This window comes from Cornus florida, unplaced genomic scaffold (genome assembly GCF_030987335.1).
Source record: "Cornus florida cultivar Cherokee Brave unplaced genomic scaffold, ASM3098733v1 CherokeeBrave_3.0.0_Hap2_Chr02, whole genome shotgun sequence".
Lineage (NCBI taxonomy): Eukaryota > Viridiplantae > Streptophyta > Magnoliopsida > Cornales > Cornaceae > Cornus > Cornus florida.
In genome coordinates, this window is record NW_026775572.1 from 59,606,673 (window position 1) to 59,631,588 (window position 24,916).

At 35.2% G+C, this 24,916-nt stretch overlaps 1 protein-coding gene across 1 annotated transcript; it reads right to left on the reverse strand.

Moving 5' to 3' along the window:
* Positions 1-4,414: 4,414 nt before the first annotated feature.
* On the reverse strand, positions 4,415-5,537 carry LOC132296289 (uncharacterized). The gene is made up of 2 exons (XM_059794499.1): positions 5,243-5,537; positions 4,415-4,431 (listed from the first exon to the last, which is right to left on the reverse strand). The coding sequence occupies exons 1-2, from the start codon at positions 5,535-5,537 to the stop codon at positions 4,415-4,417; spliced, it is 312 nt and encodes a 103-aa protein (XP_059650482.1).
* Positions 5,538-24,916: the final 19,379 nt, after the last annotated feature.

The window sequence follows — 24,916 nt, forward strand, 5'->3', positions numbered from 1 at the left end:
AATGTCCATCCTTACTCACATAAAGTTAGTGGGATTTCCAACTCTCTATCTATATTAAAATATGTCACCTGCAAGTGTAGGAGAAGCAAGATATAACATATCATATTTGCAGATGATTTGATGATATTTTCATGAAAACTCCAACTCTCTTGGCTGCACGTGGTTTCTAAGGCTCTTAACACATTCTCTACTATGTCTTGTCTTTCTCCTAACAACTCTAAGGTGCTATTTGATAAAATTAAAAATTAAGTATTGAAAATTTTAAGAGTTGAATTTTAAGCGGCGAAGATTTTAAGTGGTAATTTAAAATAATTTTTATTTTTATTTTTATATATATATATATATTTTTGGTAAAATTTTCATTATTTAGCATTCAGTGATAAGTGATATTTGTGTTAATTAAAATTTTATCCCATTCGTGTTAATTAAAATTTTATCACATTTTAAGTAATGCTTATTGTTTTAAGTGATATACAAATTGCATTATCAAACTCGCTTAATTAGTTCAGAATTAAAAGTTGAATTGAGTAATCGAACAACACCTAAGAATCAACTTTTCACTTCAGGGGTTATGGTAGAAACTCAGAATTTGTTCCTCAACAAATGTGGATTTAAGCTAGGAAGTCTCCCTATCAGAGATCTGGGAACACCATTGATATCCACTAGATTGAAGGCCATGACTGCAGGATTTTGGTTGAGAAAATCCCTGTTAGACCTCCAAGATCCCATACCATGCAGGTAGGCTTCAATGATGACACGAATGTATGTTGATAGTGTGAAGCCCATGATGAATAAGTTTTATGGACAAGCTAGATGGTGGGTGCTAGTTCTCAAATGGGACAAGAATAGTGTGAAGAATGAAAGAATTTGCTCTAAGCCTGATAAAGAGCAATGAAGAGTACTGGAGAAGAAAGGTGTGTTGCTTTGAGCCTAAAAATCAATTGACGAGGATGAGTTTGAAGATTGGTATGTTGTCATACGTGAGTAATTGAACAGCAACGAAATGGATAGAGAAGATGGAAAAAGGAGCATGATGGAATTTGAGAAAATGTGGAGATTGTTAGAGTGTTTCTTAACTTTATCATAGAGTTTTGTTCGAGGGGAGAGTATATTTAATTCCTGAGCTAGTGTATAGATGTTGCCTCAAAAGATATGATGAGTGACCGAGTAAGTGGGTTTTGATACCTAATTGTATATTCTCTTCCTTAATACATAATAGCGAAATCTCTCTACAAAAGTAGTCCTAAAATTTGTGTGAACCTTGTAAAATTTTATTTTGTGCGTGGATATGTATCATTATTATCTTCATATATGCTTGTGTGATTATGATGCTTCTGCTATGTATAAGGAATGAGGGATTTAAATTTCAACAACAACCGTTGTTGAGTGAGTTGGAGGGAGTTAATATCTCGAATAACAATATATATATGCATTTGACCTTTTCTCTCTATTTGTGTGCTCTCTTGTGGTTTCATATGAGTTGAATTTGAATTTTGCTTGTGTGATTAACCTATGCTATTGTGGGGGCGTGCCAGTGTTGAATAGAACTGAGAATTACGTTGGTAAATTAATTATTGTGCTCTATTTTAGTGAAATCTGATAACACAAGTGAATCGATAGAAAAGCTTGCCATCCAAAGAAATTCACCCAGAATAAAAGCAAAGATCACAAGAAGAACTCCTCCTTAAAAACCAAAGCCTCAAAAATCATTCCAAATTCATCAAAAACTGACTTTTTATACATCAATCGGAGCTTAAATAGGAGCATGGAATAACTCTTCAAAAAAAGGTAGATTTTCAAAACAAACCACTAAAAAAACAAAGCAAAGAAAACATCCTCTCTCTCTCTTTCTTTATTTAATTTTTAATTTTGTTTTAGGCCTTTCTCTCAAAAAAATTTGAATACTTAGCTTGTGGCAATACCTTAGCCATTTTACAAACATCCTGTATGAACATGCAGCTAGAGTACTTTATAGATATATAAAAACGCCCTATTTCGATTAGCTTTAAAATCTGTTTTGAGTGGTGTTTCACAAACTTCTTTAAAAATATTTTTGTGTTTCTAAAAAGACACGGAACGCTAAATTGATATTTAAGTTAAACTTTTAAAATTTCAAACGTACCTGTCTATTACTCGATAAAAAAATATAATTTCAAGTGTGTCCCTATATAAAACCCCTTTTTTGTTTTCTTCCTCTTCCTTAAACTTTAGCATTGACAAAACTCTCATTGCAAAAACGATATCCTCTGGAAGCTGTCCTGGGCAACCAACGTCTCAGACGGTCACAGGCTACTAACCACCATACCACATTCCAGGTATTCTACTTACATTTGGTCATGAAAAATTTGATGATGCTTGATATCTGCATGAACCAGTTCCTGCAATTAACCATTTTTTCCTTTCAAAGAAACGTAGTGATAAGAAAACTTTGTCAATTATGTAACCTTTTACCAATTAATATTATCTCATCTTATTTTTCAAAAAAAAAAAAAAAAAAAAAAAACAAGAAATTTTAGGCAAAATTTTTCTTCCCCCATATCACATCTACAGCCCTTCTTAGATATTCTAGCCCAGCTCTATTAGCGAATCCTTTCATTTATATATATATATATATATATGCGAATTTTCGTTAGGCAATCCTTTCAGATTGAAGAATCTTTCTTGCTACGTCTAGATAAGTAATACTCTCCTAGTCTCCTTTGTGCATAATATGGGATACAACACCCTTTGATTATGCTACATCTGACTTTGCAATGGCCATCAATCTAAACGTTATTTATTTTATTTTTCCGGTCACTTTGTTCACGCTTGCAATTTGAGACTCTAAACAAATGGTCACAGTTCTAGTATGCTTGACTGCTTGAGGTATGTGGTAATGGTGGTTATCTACAGGAATTTCATGTCTATTCAATTTGCATTCTTCTTTGTTCATGACAACAACAACACAATTTGTTTACAATTAAGGAGAAGTAATAAGCCTCAAGAAACATTTGCCTATTGCTGGATTAGCATTTCCAGACCACAGAGCAAAGGCTTCATTAGTTTAGAGTCCTATTTTGTTCATATGTGCTTACAACTAAATTTTCTTTTTCTAAATATTTAATTATTTAGAAAAGTGTGAACTTTCTTTGTTCAATTATTTGTGTACATTGTTTTGTTTTTGGTATTTTGTTTTAACTTGAAACAACACAAGTGCTTTGTTTTAGAGTTTTTTAAATAGCAATCGAAAGCATATTTGGTAGCGTTTATATGTTGTAAGATTACATGAAAACATGTTTTGTAAAAAAATGTTATAAGTTATAAATTTATAATGGTTAGTTTTAAAATGTCCTTTAAGAGTTTTTCAAAAAAAATAAAAAATACTGTTAATCGCTACAGTAACAAATGCTACAATGAGAAAACATATAAAATATCAAATTGGTTATATTGTCCAAAACAAAACAATTTTACATGTTTTCACTGTTCACTATTATAGTACCCAACAAATATAAAAATACCAAAAACAAAATGAGTAAAGAGGTCCGTAATAAACATTTTGTTTTCTTTAATTAATGATGGGATGAAACTGCAGGTGAACTTTTTCTTAACCACAATGTGCTCTTATATATGAAAATTGTCTCCTCATTTGATCACGTTGAATGATTTATTTGTATGGTATTTAGTGAAAATTGTCTCCTCATTTGAATTTCCGCATATGTTCTACCAAATAGGCCCAAAAAAAAAAAAAAAAACACTATTCCGGCACTGAAATCTCTTTTGAAATAGAGTCGCAATTCGCAAACATAAACGCTTAAACCAAATAACATTAATGAATTATATTTCTCCTTTTCTTCTTAAAAAAAAATCACTTTTGTCAAACGAGCCCAAACTGCCTAAAGGATTGAGAAGCAATATGATTGTCTTTAATGCCCAATAGTTTCAAGGGCATATAGTACTGGTATTACTTATGGGGATTTATCAACAATGTTTGCCATCCCAAATTTCACACAGGGTTTAAGGAATTGTGATTGACTGAACTCTGAAATCCGATAGAACAGGTGTGGGTCCCACTAGGTCTACACCTCTCCTCTCACCACTAGACTTCATAATTTCGTCATCAAATCTTCAATTTTTATTTTTCTCTTTTGGCACAAAAAAGAAAAAAGAAAAAAAAAAAGTATCCACAGTACAATTGAGATACTATGATATATACATTACATTGGTAATGTCACAAAACCACTTGCAACAAGAAGGATGATTATAGTGAGGCAGTGTATTGCTTCAAATTACTTTCCAATCGGGAAATAATATTATTCTAATACAAGGACAAAGCTGAGGCTACCCAAATTTATCCACCAGTAGGTACTATATGTATTGCGTATGCTCATATCATGTTGAGATATTTCTTTGCTTGACATGTGTATGTAACATTGCCTCATGGAACTGAGTAACCTGCAACAGCAAAGAAGTAAAAGATTAACAAGACAACGATGTACAAAGAGGTTCCAACAATTTTTTTTTGACAAATACTAGAACTCGAACTCAAGTTAATAACTCCGGAATCCTGCCATCCAAGCAACCCTGACAAGTCAGAAATATATTTCTAATTTGTACATTTATAAATATATAGGCCGAGACCATGATCGTTCCAAAATTTGTAGATAATAGAATATAACTAACTAGTTAGTTATCGACCTCACTATGAGGGTTCTCACTTTTATTATATCTCGTGAATAATGAAATCATTATATATGGCATGCCTGCTTAGATCCTATATGTAAAAATATAAGAAGGTGGACCTCTTCTCCATCGAAATAAATGAGATTATCACGAATACAACATACAACTCATTAAGATTAGGTAATTTTTTTTTTTTTGGGAACTTTGGACATTTCCAAACGTGGAAAAACAATTCAAAACTCAAAATGCATGTTAAGAAAACTATAGTGTCGCCCCTCTAATATAGTGGCACTACAACAGTGTGCAATACTAATGTAGTTAGAGAATATAATTTTTTTTTTCAGTTGGTACTAACACACACTGAGATTTAAATCATTGATCCTCCTTTAAGAAATAAAGGTATAATACCGCTAGGTCACTATCCCATTGATAAAAATATAATTATTAAACTTTCATCTCTTTAATAATTTAAGTTTTTGGACCCAATGATAGTACTTAACACAATTTACACATTGTATACAAATATACAAGTGTAGTAACTAATTCGGTAGATAGGCTAAATTAAAGAGATATAGATTCTTACTTCCACATTTGGTCCCATGGCTAAGGGCGTGGCCACACGAATCCGCAACATAGACAATTTTGGCCGCTGCAACGATCGTCTCGTCATGACTAGAGAGTTTCTTGCACATGCATGGCATATCGAACGTTTTGACAATATCACAACATGCATGAGATGGCTTGACCTTTGGCCCTGCCTTTACAATCGACTCGTGGCATAGGTCTGAGAAAGCATATAAGTCACCTTTGCACTCGCCAGGTAGTATACTGTCGCCAAAATTTATCATCCCAACAATCACAAGGATTGCCAAAGCCATGAAATGGGTGGAAGACACTGCCATCTCTCTCTCTCTCTGTCTCTCTCTCTCTAGATTTTCTGTATGTGTGCTCTTTTGGGTTATTGTTGGGTTGCATGACTGTGTCATATAAATAGGAGTATTAATAAGTAGGCATCACAATGACACTATGCATGTCCATCTCTAAATTGGACAAATGCCTGCAGAAATTCATGTTACAGTTATGGTTATGACCCAATGTGTGTTATTGTATCAGCATTTTATCGGCTGACTATGTTCAATATATATATATATATATATATATATATATATATATTTGGGTATAAATAAAAAATAATAATTACAACTTATCCATTGATGGGTTTACAAAGGGTTTGGTAAAGGAAGCCCAAAACCATTTCGGGTTCCAAATCGTGGCTTGTCAAAAGATGAAAAGGTCAGAAAGCCCAAACCATTTGCGTCAGGCCAATTGTTTAACTCTAAGGAGGTCCAGCCCCGGAGCAGTTCAGATGACCGTTGTAAGTTTGTTTTAGTTGCTTTGTTGAAACGGCAATGTATTTGATTTGTGAACATGATGGATTCAGGGAATATTCTATAGGACCAAATTTGTGGAAACAGTTTAATGGCTATGGAACACGGAAGACAAATATAGAGCTGCCAAAATAAAAAAATTAAAAATTTAGGGAAATTATTCCTCGGTCCAGGCATGAATCCAACATGCTAGGTACAAAAGTTCACCTCTTCAAATAATGCTAATTAATTCAAGGGTTAGTTAGCGGATGAGACTGTCTTCTTTATAAGGTTTACAAAGGATTATTATATGTACACAAGCTTCCCTGCACGAGGAGAAAAACTATTTTCTTGTTCCAAATCCTTTTATGGATATGATTATCAATCAATCTTATCCTACAAAGCACAACATTTCTCTTAAGGTGCCGTGACAGTATCAAACACCGTACTTGTCAGATACCCGAACAAATGTGGTTAGAAGTATCCTGAAAATTGAATATTTTATTTTTTGGTTGGACTCTGTGAGATATATTTTATAATTGGCTAATTTCGTTATCAAAACAAGTCCGATCGAGTTGTAATTTTTCAGTTCAAAATTTCAAAGATTGAAGATTCGATGCGAATTTGAAGAAGTTCAAGTGTTCATGAGTTGCTACACTCCGAGATGATGAAAACAATGTTTTAGGAAGGTATGTGAGTGAGTGAGAACAATGCTTTAGGGAGTTTAGAGGGTTGAATGAAACAGAAAATACCTTTCTGTCTAGTGGGAACCGGTATAAGAATCCTTGAACAGGTAGCAAAACTTGGTTCACAATGGGTTTGGTCACTGCCAATCTTGAACCGGTACCACAGTTGGGAATCGGTAGCTAAACTGCGTCGAAAAGGCTTCTGACCTTCTTGAACCGGTACCAAGTTTGGAAACCGGTACCAAGAGTCCTGACAGCATTAGAACTTTCAGTTTCTTTTTCTGATTGGTTCCTTTTTGATCCCAACTTCTTTCCGAGTCCTATGCACGAAATTTTTCATATTTTCAGAAGGAATAGGACATTCTAAACTCTATATAAACCTTGGTAGTCATCTAAGTTTATTTTATGGCTTTAGGAAAAATCAATTTTATATTTTGAGAAAGCCTTTAGAGATAAAAATTCAGAAAATCAAATCTGATTATTCTGAATTTATTTTTGAGAGCACAAATGTGATACCCCCGGATTTTCGGATGCGAGTTGGCTAGGCCCACGCCCGATTACCCGAGGATATCAAATCAATTAGTAATAAACGAATACAAAATACAATTAAGAAAACAGGAATAAATAAATTGCTGAAAAGAAATTAGAATGATAATCCAACTACTGAAACCTCATAATAAAATTTTATTAATAAAGAATTATTCTGATACATCCAAATTCTACATTTCTAAAACAACTTGGGCATCCATCTGGTGGACCCCTAATAAACTCCAACACTGAAAACAACAACTGAAGAACTCCAATGCTAAATCCCGAAGAAACTCATACGTCATCGGAAGGATGAGAAGTTGTCTCTGCTCAGCACGAACAAGCTCTATGATAAGTGCTTAAATATTGCACATTTCAGCACATAAGTTAGGATATTTCAGTCTTTGCATCTATCTTAAGTTTATGTTTTAGTCCTAATTTATGTTTATGTGTATTTCAGGGCAATAAAGTTAAAATGAGTTAAGAACGGTCCAATTAAGCCTTTTTGGAGTTAAGCAAAGATTTTTAGAAAATGGCACAAAGCGGTCAATCTCGGGCCTTTGATGATGTTCCCAAAGATGGAGAAGCAAACCAAATAACCCGGGGCAAAAATGGAGCTGAATAAGGCTTAAAGGAATTTTCCAACTCTGGGGGATCAATCCCCCAGGACTTGGCAACATTGCATATTTTTATTTTAATGTTTGGGCTTATTTTGTAACCTAGTGGGCTTTAATAGGTTTATTACTTAAGCCCAGTGAGGCCCATTGTTTTTAGGGTTAGTATTTATTAGTTTAGTGATTTATTATTTGAAGAATGAAGTTTTATTATTTTTTTTCTGTACCGTGATATAACGTTCTCTCTGGAAAAAAGGAAAAGTTAGGGTTTGAAGAACATTTTTACAGAGGCTTTGTCTACAATTGAAGGAAGAAGAAAAAAGAGCCAAAAGATGGAGATGGAGCTTGTTAACACCATGGTCATCTTCTCCATGAGCTAGTTCTTCACTTAGGGCCTGGATGAGCCCTAAGTTCAAGTAACCCTAACCTTTGTATTTCTTTTCTTGGGGAATTATTATGTTGTAATTAAATTTTATGGCCTTGTGATTTCTTTATATATACACGCTTGATTTGATAAATTAGGATTTGTATGGATGAATTCTTTCATTGAAATCTCCAATTGATTGTATGTCTATGTATGATTAATTAGGGATTTTATTCTTCATTAGATGATTAGAACTTAATTCTTTCATTAATTCTATATGTAATTTGCATGTCTATGTGTGATTGCTTTAGGATTATATTCTACATTAAATATTTTTTGTAGTTGTGTTTAGTGATGGCCATAGCATGATACTTATTTGATACAATTGTGAATTAATTTGATGGATAAAGGCTTAATCTTGATGGGTTGTTCTACAAATTAGCTTTCTTGTTATTAGTTAATTGTAGTTAAGTAGGCAATTTGTGCTTGATTATGTTAATCCATGCTTCTAATTACAATTAGTATTATTCTCTTGATTGATGTGTGCTCTTATTTGATACATTTGTGAATATGTATGGTGGGTTATGACGTAGTCTTGAATGGGTTCTACATTTTAGTTTAATTGTCATTAAGTAGACAACTCATTCTTGATGTTGATAATCTATGCTTACAATTGTGATTTGTAATGATAATGTGGCATCTATAATTACACTAATGAATTCCCCATTAATTGAAAGCATGTGGTTAATTGCATGAGCTTAGTGGTGAATCCTAACCCTAAGACTCTCTTCCTATCTCTTAAATTCTTAGTTTAATTTACTTGCATTGTCATTTCTATTTCCATGCTTTCAATTGAATTCTAGTTTAATCACTCCACCAAAATCTTTTTCTCTCACACTCTTTCTCTCTCTTTTCTCTCTTTTACAATCTAATTAACTTTAAAACCAAGTTTAATCCCAACACGTGTTCAATCCATTGGGTTCGATCCCTTCTCACTTCATACTACATAGTATAAGTGTCTAGCGGTTTATAAATATAAACTATGATGCCCGCTTGATACCATTTCCAAAACCAAAGTGTTGTGCATTATTTTGTGCACACGCTCGGGTCGCATCATAATTTTGGCGCCGTTGCCGGGGATTGACGGTTTAGTTGGAATTGAATTAGGCATTAGGGCTAATTTGATTGTTTTCTTTAAATTACTATTTTCTTACAAATCCCTCTTGTTCAATTAGGTACTTGAAAAGAAGAGGAGCAAGCATTGGATATTGGCACCATTGTGACATTGTTGCTACAGACTTTTGTGAGCTTCCTTGAATTTCTTTTACTATAATTGTTCAATTCTCTACATGCTTGCGAGATAGCCCTTGTCGAGGCTATCACATTGTTTAATGGGCATCCACCTCAAGGTGTGCATCCACCTTTGAGAATTCCCCATCCTAATGTGTTGCCACAACCCAATCAAGTGCAAAAACCTCCAATAATGCCAATCCATCTTCAAGATCATGTAGTGAATCCCCCCAATCATCAATTATCTCTTCGGGATCACTACACTCCCAATGTATACAATGTATCAACATGCATCCGGTTGCCAAACTTTCAGGCAACCCATTATGAAATTAAACCCGCAACCATCCAAATGTTCCCCATTTTCTATGGGGTAAACCATGAAGAACCATATAAACATTTGGATGAGTTTTTGGAAGTTTGTTCAACCGTGAAAATCACAGACCTTCCGGAAGAAGTCTTAAAAATGAAGCTTTTCCCTTTCACTAGTCGGGAAAAGGCTAAATATTGGTTCAATAACTTGAGGGCAAATTCAATCACATCTTGGGCTCAACTACAATATGAATTCCTAAAAAAATTTTACCCCGCAAGTAGAACCGATGCTATGAGAGCTTCTATCCGTGAATCCTCCCAAAATGAGGGAGAACCTTTGCATGAAGCATGGGAGCGTTTGAACGATTTGCTACGGAAGTGTCCACATCACAACATTCCTAAGTGGCAATTAGTTCGTTGCTTCTATGAAAGCTTATCCGATACCCAAAAAGATATGGTTGATGCTTCATGTGGAGGAGCCTATTTGGACAAAAATAAAGACGATGTGTGGCATCTTTTTCATCGCATGAGCGAAAATTCAATGCATCGTTCTTCATCGTCCCAATTTGGCCAAAACTTGAATGAAAGAGGGAAGAAAACCTCCAGTCTTTCTCAAGTGGAAAGTTCCATGGAAATTGCCGCCGAAGTCAAAAATCTTACTCAAAGGTTTGATAAATTTCTTTTGAGCCAAAACCCGGCAATTCAATCATCCAACTCTTTCCATTCTCAAAGTGTGATGTGCATGACTTGCTCTAGTTATACTCACAATACTTTCAATTGTCCTCTTGGACAAGTTTTTCCGAGTGAGTATCAAGAACAAGTCAATGTTGTTTTCATTCATCCGGGAAGTAATCCAAATTCTAACTCCTACAATTCTGGATGGAGTGATCCTAACTTTTCTTGGAGAAATCAAGGAAGAGGTATCATTCCTCCTATTCATAAAAATTCCCAAGAAAAGTATGTGCCTCCCCACCTCCGAAATGCAAATTCTCAAACATACCACTCTCCATCTTATCCTCTTCCAAATGTGAATTAATTCTCTAATTCTCATTCTTCAAATCATCAATCTTATTCTCATCCACCTCAAGAGCCTCCTAGGAATCCCACTTTTGAGGATAAGGTTTTAGAAGCTTTGGGTGATCTTCAAAAGGAAAATCAAATGTTTCATTCACATTCTCAATCAATTGCAAAACTTGAAGCCCAAATTGGGCAAATGGTTCAAACAATGAAAGAGAAATGGCCTATTCAACCCAAACTTAACCAAAAGGCATACTCCATTTCCACTTTGAGAAGTGGGAGAAAAATTGATAACAAAGTTGAGAGACCTAGTGAAGTTAGTGTTCCGGTGCAACCAAGTGTTAGCACATTTACCATTCCTAATTCCATTCCTACTTCACTAGGGACAAATGGTCACATTAATGAGCAGATTCCATCATCATCATCTTCCTCCCATGTAGAGAAGTCTTATGAGCCCAAAGCTCCATTTGCATAAGCTTTAAATGCTACTCCATTTTTTAGGCAAGAAGGAAAAATCCATGACATGATGGAAGTTTTTAAAAAAGTTAAAATCAACCTTCCTCTTCTTGATGCTATTCAACAAATTCCACCATATGCCAAGTTCTTGAAAGACTTGTGGACTCAAAAGAGGAAGAACAAGGGACCAAGCCCAAAGAAAGTGCTTCTCACGGAGCAAGTGAGTTCTATCATTAAGCTTAACACCCCACCTAAGTTCAAAGACCCCGGCGCGCCAACCATCTCTTGTACCATAGGGAACCATGAGGTCAAAAGGGCTCTTCTTGACTTAGGGGCTAGTGTTAATGTTATTCCTTACTCCGTGTATCTTCAATTAGGTTTAGGACACCTTAAGCCAACTTCGGTAGTTATTCAACTCGCCGATAGGTCTACAAAACAACCAAGGGGAATTGTTGAGGACATCCTCATCAAAGTCAACAAATTCTATTTCCCGGTTGATTTTGTTGTGCTTGACACTGAGCAGGTTCCTAATCCTACCACTTACATTCCCATCATCTTAGGAAGACCATTCCTTGTCACCGCTAATGCGACAATTAATTGTAGGTCCGGCATTATGGACATCTCTTTTGGCAATATGATGGTTAAGCTTAATGTTTTCAACACACGCCAACATCCCATCGATGAAGGCGAGTGTTTCATGGTGAATGTCTTGGATGAAATTGTTGAAGAAGTCTTTCCTTCCATTCCTTCTGAAGATCCTCTTGAGGCATGCCTCTATCACTTCAATATGGACGCATTTGACATTGAAAGCTCCATATATGAAGTTAATGGACTCCATGGCCATCTTAAACTTCTCGCCATGGAAAAACTCAAAAGAACCTCTTCCTCCAATCGCAAGTATTCTTTCTTATCAAAAAAAAGAAGAAGTTGTAAGTTCACCAATGGCCAATCCAATTTATGAAGACATTCCTTGTAATATTGAGCATGAAGTCATTGAGGCGACCTTAGTGAAGGAAAGAGATTGAGTTTTCTAATAATCCAACCGAGTCTTTGAAAGACATTACCTTGCCAAGTGCAAGGCCGATCATGATGGACTTTATCTTCAAGACCGTGGATGAAAGGGAACAAATTGCATCTTCCATCATTTATTTCCAAATCATTCTTTTAGGAGATGTATTCATTATTGTGAGAGAACATCCATTGGGGAAAATAGATAAATGGATCAATGAGGATGTCTCATATCCGGTTTTTGATTCTTTCGACTAGTGAGTCGCTACAACGTCTTGCTAGAGACGTTAAACACTAGTTTTTCGTTGATTTGAAAAAAAAAAAATTAAAAAAAAAATTGCATTTTATTTTTATTTTATTTTCTTTTCCGTTTGTACATTTATGCATTTTTAAATTCAAAAAGAAAAATAAATAAATAACAAAATAAAATAAAAAATGTTGTGATGGGTAGTTTAGGTTAGTATTTGATTTTATTATAATTTTAGTAGTATTATTTTATTTTTGATTTTATTTTTATATATATTTCATTTTAGTATATATATTTTTCGTTTTGCTTAAATTAAAAAAAAAAAAGAGTAAAAAAATAGTACTAGTTTATATAAGTTGCTTTGTAATTTTATTTATTATTATTTATTTTATTTTATTTTATCTATATTTGTGTATATAGTAGTTTTAGTTTTGCTTTAAAAAAAAAAAAAAAAAAAGAGAAAAGAAGATCGATCCCCAAAATGGGTGGAAAATCGATCTCATTTTTCTGACAGATACTAGCAAAAAAAAAAAAAAAAAAAAGGCTCATGAGGATCAATCACCAACAATGGGGATCAAGCCCCCACCAATTTCTCGCATTACACAATGAAGGAGAACTTTTTTTGTATAAAATTATCGATCCCTTGCTCAGGGTGATCGAACCCCTTAACCTTGCCCTTACCATCTCTCTCTGGCCTCTATTCATTGCCCAACCCTCAAACTTCTTCACCCAAATCCAAATTCCCAAGTTCTTAGATCATCCCTCTCTGTTCGCTTCTCTCTACCGCGGTGCCGAAGGCATCAAATTCCGACGCCATGGCTTCCGATTCTTCTCCGGCGATTGCGGTTTGAGGTTTGCCCTTTGCTTTGCCTCTTTGGGTTTTGGTTGGGTGTGATTGAGGAAGTGGGTGCGCCGATTTAGTAAGTCGCGGTTCGGTTCTTCTTCTTCATATCGCAGCTGGGTCTTTCCGGCGGGTGTGTTAATCGCTGTATTTCTCCGACGAGGTTGGGTCGCCGAGATTACATCGTCGCGGCTGGTTCGTTCGCTGGCTTGTTCGCTTCACCGGCAGTTTAGGCGTTGGGTTGTGGATTTCGCCGACTGTGGGTTGCGTTTGAGGCTGTTGGGTAGAGATTTCGCCGGCTTGTTCGCTGCGCCGGCGACGCGGCTGTTCGTCTTCCGGCGTCGCCTCTGTTCGTCTTTCCGGCGTCCCATCTGTTCGTTTTCCAGCGATTCGCGGCTGGGTTCGTCAACGATTCGCGGCTGTTCATTCTCCGGCATCGCGGCTGTGTCTCTCTGGCAATTTCGGCTGGATCTCTCCGGCGCTTTCGACTGGGATCTTAGCCGACGAGTTTGCAGGTTCCTTCCGGCCGTGATTCATTCTCCGACGGCACGTGTTGTCAATAAAAAAAAAAAAGTAAAAGAAAAAGAAAAAGAAAAAGATAAGATAAGAAAAGAAAAGAAAAGAAAAAATTAAATAATAATAAAAAATAAGAAAAAAATTAAATAAAATAATAATAATAATAAAAAATAAGAAAAAAAATTAAAAATTAAAAAAATAAAAAATAAAAGAAAAGTGTTAAATTGATGATTAAAAATAAATAAAAAAAAAAAATGGACTTGATTATTTAAAACAAAAAAATGTGCATTAAAAAAATATATATATATTGAATTGTTGATTTAAAAAAAAAAAAAACAAAAAAAAAAAAAAATTTTAAAAATTTAATTAAAATTGTTAACTCAAACTAAATAAATAATAATAATACTAAAAAAAAACCAATTCAGTAGATTTTGAAATAATGTTTTTATTTATTTAATTATTTCTTTTAAAATGTCCAAAAAAAGAAAAAATTTCAAAATTTTTCAAAGTCGCATTCCGTCTTACTAAAGACGTTAAATTTAGTCCATGTTATTTATTTATTTATTATGTCTTGTATACTTATTCTTTTTCACAAAAAATAAAAAATAAAAAATAAATAAAAAATATGTTACTAGTATACCCTTATGCTTGGTTATACATGTTCATCTTTTATCCTGGGTTTCATTTCATATCTCTTTGCATCATGTTCTATATTGTTTTTGATTGTATGCATTGCTTATCCTATATGATATTTGATGTGAGTTTGCTAGTATGGTTCTACGGCTAGGTTTTTGCATCCAAGTTTGGGGGAGACATCTTTCTTACTGGATCATTGCTGGACTTCATAATCTTTGCCATCACGGTATACTTTTTCCATCATTTTTCATTGTTCTCTTTGCACATTGAGGACAATGTACAGTTTAAGTTTGGGGGTAAGGTTATCATGCTTCATTCTATTTTAAGTCGAGTTTTAAATGCATGATGCAATTTGAGATGTATTTGGCAATGATTTTGAACTTTTGAAGCATAGTACTTTTAAAAAACAAGTTGTTAAAGTCTAATACTTCTTGTATGCTCTAGGATGTCATTTAGGGGTAAATTTTTAATTTTTGATATCATCTTTGGTCTTGTGGTACACATCATCTTGTTGGTTGAAAATGCTTTGAGAGTTGATTCTAGAATTCTACACTTGCAATTACGCACACTAGCATTCAATTTGTGGGGTACATGCTTAGTTGATTATTGTCTTGGTTTATTCCAATTGAGCTAGTATGCTTTGGAAGCTTTCATTCTTGATAAAATGACCTTGCAAAGAAAAGAAAAAAAAGCACTCACCAAAGGTGAGGAACAAAAAAAAAAAAAAAAAAAAAAAAAAAAAAAAAAAAAAACTGCATTCTTTCAACATGTCAACTGATTAAAAAGGAAGATAAGGAAAGAATGTAAGATGTATGATTAGTTTGAGTTCGTAGCCTAGTCATTCCGAGTCATTACGCCCTTAGGAGTGTCTTTACACTTAACGCCCTAAGACCATCTGGTTTGGGAGTCGTTGGCTCAACGCTTGTTACATGGGGTGATTAGAGAGCTTAAGGAACTTGGACATTGCACATGGTCATACATATATATATATATATATAATTGATGAAATCAAATAAAAAAAAAAATATTTGATTGAATAATAAGGTTCATTCAATGTCTTGATGTCTGGTACTATATCTGTATGCGAGTTTGAGGGTAAGGTTATGCCATTACTTTGATTTGCTAGGATAGCAACACATTTTGATACCGGTTCACTAAAAAAGGATGATAAAATTGATTCAATTTGCATGATTAACTTGCTTGATGTGTGGAGGACCATTTTTGCTTACATGATGTTGAAATATTGAGAATAGCTTAGAAATGGCAGAAATTTGCATACTTGAAGTAGTCTACTTTAAACACTTATTTGATATGTGTCGTTACTTCTCAAGTAAGAAAGAGCTGTTGATGTTTGTGGGTACCATTTCTGGAAACCCTCACGAGACTTCACTCGTCCACTAGGGGTAACCTAGGGGTTTAAAAGGCTTGTTGCATATGCTAAATGCAACCGTGATCCCTACGAAAGTGGTGTTATTTTTATTTGCTTAATCAGTTCATAGTTGTATATATGTTTGTTTCATTTCCATGTTGTAGTTCATTGCTAGGGACTAGCAATATCTAAGTTTGGGGGTCTGATAAGTGCTTAAATGTTGCACATTTCAGCACCTAAGTTAGGATATTTCAGTCTTTGCATCTATCTTAAGTTTATGTTTTAGTCCTAATTTATGTTTATGTGTATTTCAGGGCAATAAAGTTAAAATGAGTTAAGAACGGTCCAATTAAGCCTTTTTGGAGTTAAGCAAAGATTTTCAGAAAATGGCACAAAGCGGTCAATCTCGGGCCTTTGATGATGTTCCCAAAGATGGAGAAGCAAACCAAATAACCCGGGACAAAAATGGAGCTGAATAAGGCTTAAAGGAATTTTTCAACTCTGGGGGATCGATCCCCCAGGGTGGGGGATCAATCCCCCAGGACTTGGCAACATTGCATATTTTTATTTTAATGTTTGGGCTTATTTTGTAACCTAGTGGGCTTTAATAGGTTTATTACTTAAGCCCAGTGAGGCTCATTGTTTTTAGGGTTAGTATTTATTAGTTTAGTGATTTATTATTTGAAGAATGAAGTTTTATTATTTTTTTTCTGTACCGTGATATTACGTTCTCTCTGGAAAAAAGGAAAAGTTAGGGTTTGAAGAACATTTTTACAGAGGCTTTGTCTACAATTGAAGGAAGAAGAAAAAGGAGCCAAAAGATGGAGATGGAGCTTGTTAACACCATGGTCATCTTCTCCATGAGCTAGTTCTTCACTTAGGGCCTGGATGAGCCCTAAGTTCATGTAACCCTAACCTTTGTATTTCTTTTCTTGGGGAATTATTATGTTGTAATTAAATTTTATGACCTTGTGATTTCTTTATATATACACGCTTGATTTGATAAATTAGGGTTTGTATGGATGAATTCTTTCATTGAAATCTCCAATTGATTGTATGTCTATGTATGATTAATTAGAGATTTTATTCTTCATTAGATGATTAGAACTTAATTCTTTCATTAATTCTATATGTAATTTGCATGTCTATGTGTGATTGCTTTAGGATTATATTCTACATTAAATATTTTTTGTAGTTGTGTTTAGTGATGGCCATAGCATGATACTTATTTGATACAATTGTGAATTAATTTGATGGATAAAGGCTTAATCTTGATGGGTTGTTCTACAAATTAGCTTTCTTGTTATTAGTTAATTGTAGTTAAGTAGGCAATTTGTGCTTGATTATGTTAATCCATGCTTCTAATTACAATTAGTATTATTCTCTTGATTGATGTGTGCTCTTATTTGATACATTTGTGAATATGTATGGTGGGTTATGACGTAGTCTTGAATGGGTTCTACACTTTAGTTTAATTGTCATTAAGTAGACAACTCATTCTTGATGTTGATAATCTATGCTTACAATTGTGATTTGTGATGATAATGTGGCTACATCTAAAATTACACTAATGAATTCCCCATTAATTAAAAGCATGTGGTTAATTGCATGAGCTTAGTGGTGAATCCTAACCCTAAGACTCTCTTCCTATCTCTTAAATTCTTAGTTTAATTTACTTGCATTGTCATTTCTATTTCCATGCTTTCAATTGAATTCTAGTTTAATCACTCCACCAAAATCTTTTTCTCTCACACTCTTTCTCTCTCTTTTCTCTCTTTTACAATCTAATTAACTTTAAAACCAAGTTTAATCCCAACACGTGTTCAATCCCTTGGGTTCGATCCCTTCTCACTTCATACTACATAGTATAAGTGTCTAGCGGTTTATAAATGTAAACTATGATGCCCGCTTGATACCATTTCCAAAACCAAAGTGTTGTGCATTATTTTGTGCACACGCTCGGGTCGCATCACTCTAAGACCTGGAACCATTCGCTACCTGAAAAATAATAGTGGGTCAGGCTCACGAACAAGTTCTATCCTAACTACAATCCAAACAGAGACCCGATACGCAGATACATCCTAAATGTCTCAACCATACCTATATAGTCCGTAAATTATATATATCCACACTAAGGGATATTCACTGAGTTATAGTAGGGGTCTCAACCTGAATAGAAGGCAACATGCGAAAACGCAACTAAAGGTGGGCATGAGTACCTAGATCTAATAGGGTACACCTCAACCTACTATAACCAGCTATGCATCCACTATATATACGCACCCTAACTAACGATCCTGAGACTCAAGCTCATATCGCGGTACCATAATTTATATATATAAATTCTCATCCAAACCAATGTAGTGTTGCTCAACTGTTTGTTGCCATGACACGACATAACATTAGGATTTAAATGTTTTAATTAAATCCCTATCCTTCCTATTAACAGAAAATATAAACAATCATCCAATATGTAGTTCAACTGTTTTAGTTGATAGGACATGAAACCATGTAGGATTTAACTATTTTAGTTAATCCATTCCGTATGTATGAATGTGTTGGAATTAGCGTTTTGATCTAATCCATCCCTCCATATACCACTGTCCCATACCGGTATATACCATGCATATGATCCGTAAATGATGCAACAACTAAATCAGTACATTACGTAAGTCCACATAATCCAAATAGTTGATAAAACAGAATTGAAACAGTACATCAACTATAATCCCAAAATACCATCACTGTGATTGCTAAAACAGTTTAATAGTCCAGCAATACAAATCCAAATCCATAATCCAAGTACATAAACAATTTAATAATCCAACAATTAAAATTCAAGCATTTAATCCCAGTAAGTGCATAAACAGTTTGATAGTCTAGCAATTAAAATCCAAATCCATAGTCCAAGTGATTGTAGAAAAGAATATAGTATTTCAACCATTAACATCCAAGATATGCATAGATCAAACTTGTTAATTAAATGATCCTAGCATGCCACCAAAAATAAGATTTATAAACATATACACACTCCGTGAAATTGCTAAAATTAAGTTAGACAATTACACTCCTTCCATCTGTTAACCGCCTGTACCGTTGTATACTTTCTTTCGGATAAATCCATGGGTACTAAGACCCTAATTTATTAAAGGTGGCTCTAATATAGCTTGGTAATATCGTTTGGAATCCATGTTCCAACCCTTTTTAATTTCTAGACACAGTTTGCACAATTAAAACCTTCCAGTCCGTTAAGTTAGTAAACTGCCTCCGACTTGCTTTAGATCTTCCTACGGTTTAAGACATTAGCATATAATTAAATTAATGCATCCTAGGCCTTTAACACTAATGTTTAAAACCATCACATTAACCCAAACACAGTGGAGAAAAACACAGTTTGAACCGAACAACGCACAAACACCTTCAGTACACACATAGGATCATAGAGCCTGCTCTTAGAAACCTGGAGTAGGCTCCAACCTACCTAGAGCCAGCTCCCATAACCTTGGAGCCGACTCTAATAGAGTGGGAGCTGGCTCTTTGCATCCCAGAGCCGGCTCTCCCTCTATGAGAGCCTTCTCTCTTCCGTTGTTGCTCCGTCTGACTACCAGCTTCGTCTTTGACCATTCTCGATCATCTGTTCACCTTAATACTGAACCTAAGAGTCCAATTTATACCCCATCTCATCCCCATGACTTGTTCACAAAAGTTCAGATCAAATACAGAGATAAAGATCGTTACAGATTTCGTAAGCTCAAAGAATAAAGTGACACCAAACTTATAAAAACAATTTCAGTTTAACACCAACTCATTCAGACAGTTAATTTAAGCTATACTAAGTATGCATGATCCATTTAATATCCGTTTAAGATCCTAGAGAACATCTACGAATGCACAGAACACAGGCCAAAGGAAGAGAGAGAGAATAGAACTTGCCTTTACAGTTTTGGATACAAAACTCTGTTGCTGTCGTTCTAAGTTTTTTCGGTGATCCAACTCACTGTTAAATCTTCTATTGCTCCATCTTCCCTTCTCCTACACCCATCCTTCAAGCCACGGCCAAACCCTCACCACCGTGGCTCTGTTTGTTTCTCACAACCTCTCTCTGTTCCTCTCTATTTTCTCTCTATCAACTGTACGTGAAAAAGACTTACCTATGTTTCCAACCCTAAGCCGACATAATATTGTATTTATAGGTTTAGAAAACTAAAACCCTAATTCTAAGTTTAATCCGAGAAAGAAAAGAACAACCACAAAAGTTATATTCTCAGTCGGCTAAATACATGAGAATATACGTAACCCTAAAATTATAACATATATTAAATTATGATTAATAAAACAAGTTTAATTATTAATATATACCAATAATTAAAACTAACTCTAAATACATATATACCCATATATAAATGGATATACCTCCATGTATAAAAGCTACACGCATTTACATTATCCAAATAGTCCGTTAATCCTATCCGAGCCCAAGTTTATTTTGTAAAAATTATAAAAACAATACATTTAATTCAACAATCAAATGCCATTTAATCATGTAATACAATCAAAACAAATAATTAAATTTACCAATTAAACATATAATTACAATAAATCAACAAGTCAATTCAAATAACACGTAAAGTAAATTTCACACATAGCCACGTACACACCTAAAAAAAATAAAATAAATACTGAAAACAATAAAATAAAAATAAAATTTCGATTATATCCCCTTTAAAACTAGGGGTATTACATTCTTCCCCCCTAACAAACGGAATTCTGTCCTCGGAATTCACGAAACTCTGAATAATTTTTGTTAAAATTCATTTCCATTCCAATGTAGATGCTACCGCTATATAGGAGCTATACTGAATTCCAAATCCGTCAAGGAAACTTATGAGTTCCATATCAAGGAAACATAAAAGTTATGCAACACGTAAGTTGTATTGAGCAACTTCCTATCCTTACCCAAATTGTTTAAACAAGGTACCAATCCACATTCCTCCAAGGTACATAGCATAAATGTGTAAAACTTCTATGCGTCTCATCCTAACGTTGTAAATCACGAATCGATAGGCTACTGCTTAAATGGAAACACACCCTTCATGAACGTCAATGTAATATATAAAAACTGACCTTTCTCAGTAACGCACCTTGCTTCTGATATAGAAGACATCCCCAAATCAACTGTTTCCCACTCCCATTTTGATTTAGGTAGTGGCAAAAATCTCCAATGAGTTCCGGTTATCCATTGTCCACCTTTCAAACAAGTGTTACTTGTATAGACTGTTATATACACGTCTCTTCCCAAACCTGATCCCTAGAAATGACAGTTGATGTCTTGATGTTCCTGATAACCATCCGAGTACATTAAGAAGAAGTGTCGATTGTGAAATCGCATTCATTCTGACAACACTAACAAAACTACAAATCACCTGTCAGTACCTTAAGCTCTAACTGAGTAAGGTACACCTCCACGAAGATCAACCCTAATATGTGCAGTTGACTTCCTTATTTCCTGTGATAACAACCCATGTCACTGTTATACAAGCGAAACTGCCACCCTGTGAACTCAACAATGATTCGCAGGATATGAATATCCGATCGGTTGTTGAGAGCATCCACTTCCCTATTCCTTTCCCCCGGACAGAACTTAATGCAAAATGTGAATCACCACATTGAGGCATCTAAGTCGTCTTGTAGTCCCCTCTATTCATACGAACTGATGACCCACCAGTTCGCAATAAACCAGAATTTAGTTGATTTAATAAAGAAACGAACCAACATCCCAACCAAATCCTAACCCCTTGTAAAAGTTAGCAACCCCTCACCCAAATCTATGAAAAGGGTCTATCAGTTAAACATATAAAATGTCTACAAGGGTCTCGTAATCTCGAATGGTCCATTTCATTTTTATTAGAAATGGTATCCAAATCACCACGTCCCTCTACTTGCCGATCCTCCAAACAACTGCTTCATACCTTGAAGCATTTTATGTTGCACCGGGATGAATAAAGAACTAAGAGATGTGAATTTCAGTCCTTACATCCTCCTTCCCGTTTGTCTATAGAAAGTACCAACTGGTCTGGTACCACTAGCTTCCATCTGCACCCATTGCTTACATCGAAGCATTGTCAAAAGCTAACCCTGCAACTGTATCTATACATCACCAGTTAGTGATAACCTTACCAATAATACAATTAATTCGTAATTCCATTCATCGAAGGTCAACTCATTATAACTTTTTCACACACACCGTGCACCGCTTCCTTATATAGGTGTTCGGTCTCATCTTCCTGTTCTTAACACAGCCTACCTCTCTATTATAGGTAAGTGTCAAGTTAACTCCTTGTCCCGCTTCAAATGCTTATGGAACTTTTCCCATCCTCCATATAGTCATCAATGTCCTTGTAACAGCTAATTGTTGCAAATTATGACCCTAAAAAAAAAAATTCCACATTTTATATAGTGTAGAAACTTTGGTTCCTCCTCCAAGTGCATACCAGCCACTCCTCCAAATGACACCCTCGTAAATAATGTCTTGGTTACGAATAGACTGATGAAGATTTCATTAGTCCACTATCTCCAATAAGTGCCTACCAGCACGAAATCCTCCATCCGAACCATAATGGCATTACAGTGATCTTTACCTACCATAACCTCACGAATCCCCAAAACATTAACAACCACCATTTTTTTTTATAGCGTTGTACTAACGAATCCCTACCTAGCATAGAGCATATGAATCTAATCATTGTAGACTATTTGACTCCTGTTGATAGTTTAACTATCGCTTCCCAAGTAGCATACCATAGTGCTGCATATCCAGGTCCGATAGATTGGCTAGGCGTTTATATGTCTACCCAATCCTATGTCCATACATTCCTAAATCCTAGCGCACATAGCGCTATTTCCCTATGTCATTAAAATATTAGTTGGTTGATCACATACTTGTGTCCCCAACCAATCTATACTCCCAATTCGGACTAATTAACAGAAAACAACACGTAATAACAAAACCGAAACACATAATAATCAAAGATGAAACACGTAAATACACACAATACACAAAACAACCCAAAATATAATTCTACTTAAGACATACTCCATTCTAGAGAAGAAAACCTCCTTTGAACTTAAGTTCACAAAAGTTCGTTCTATAGTTTCGTTGGTAGTCGTCCAACCTTGAAACCTATCCGCTAAACATAGCTTAACTGCACAATTGTTTGCTTAAACAAATATCCAAAGGCTTAACCCTCATCCTCCTTATACGCAGAATGCAAATCGTCAATCATGGCTTTACAAAGCAACTTAGAACGTCACAACCTAATCCCCATACGCTTCGAAATGTGATATAAAATCACATCTTCGTTCTGATAAGAACTCCATCAACTCTGACCCTCCAGAAGAGTACTTCTCTAATAACTCCCGGAGAGACGATACGAAACTTTAACTATATATAGATTGGTTCACACCAACTCCACTAGTACCATTCATTATACTGCTGGTCAATGAGAGCACACTTGTGCGATCCTTCATCCTCAAAATTCTATATCCCCTTTTCTTGGATACGCGAAAATCTCCTCCCTTAGGATCCTCTTCAGACTTTTATTATTCGCTTGTCTCCTTTTTAAGAACAACCGAAATTGTGTTGGCCCCGACATACGGTGACTTAACACCTGCACCTTAATCCTTCCATGGCTTATTCTTTCTAAGTAGTGCTAACTCCGAAACTAAACCTTCAATCCCCAAGTTCTGTTTCTGGCAAAGAACTCGACAATATCTTCTTTACTCCGTTAGGTCCGTATCGCTTTCGTCGTGGACCCCATCCTCCTCCTAGTGTCAACCATTTCATAACTATGGAATATAATTGACATCCACTCTTCCTAACGAATCGTAAAGAGAGTACAACGAATCCTAACATGGCTCTAAGTTTTTAAGAGATGCAACGCGGAAGTCTTATAACGAAAACATTCCTAAGGACACTAGATACTGGAGTGCTCTGATACCAACTATGATACCTTTAGATTTCCAGATGCGGGTTGGCCAGGCCCACGCTCAATTACCCGAGGATATCAAATTAATTAGCAATAAACGAGCACATAATACAATTAAGAAAACATGAATAAATAAATTGCTGAAAAGAAACTAGAATGATAATCCAAATACTGAAACCTCAGAATAAAATTTTATTAATAAAGAATTATTCTGATACATCCAAATTCTCCATTTCTAATATAACTCGGGAATCCACCAGCTGGACCCCTAATAAACTCCAACACTGAAAACAACAACTGAAGAACTCCAATGCTAAATTCAGAAGAAACTCCTATGTCGTCGGAAGGATGAGAAGCCGTCTCTGCTCAGCACGAACAAGCTCTAAGACTTGGAACCGTCCGTTACCTGAAAAATAATAGTGGGTCAGGCCCACGAACAAGTTCTATCCTAACTACAATCTAAATAGAGACTCGATACCCAGATACATCCTATATGTCTCAACCATATCTATATAGTCCGTAAATTATATACATCCACACTAAGGGACATTCACTGAGCTACAGTAGGGGTTTCAACCTGAATAGAAGGCAATATGCGAAAACGCACCCAAAGGTGGGCATGAGTACCTAGATCTAACAGGGTACACCTCAACCTACTATAACCAGCTACGCATCCACTGCATATACGCACCCTAACCAACGATCCTGAGATTCAAGCTCATATCGCGGTACCATAATTTATATATATAAATTCCCATCCAAACCAATGTAGTGCCGCTCAACTGTTTGTTGCCATGACACGACATAACATTAGGATTTAAATGTTTTAATTAAATCCCTATCCTTCCTATTAACAGAAAATATAAACAACCATCCAATATGTCGTTCAACTATTTTAGTTGATAGGACATGAAACCATATAGGATTTAACTATTTTAGTTAATCCATTCTGTATGTATAAATGGGTTGGAATTAGCGTTTTGATCTAATCCGTCCCTCCGTATACCACCGTCCCATACTGGTG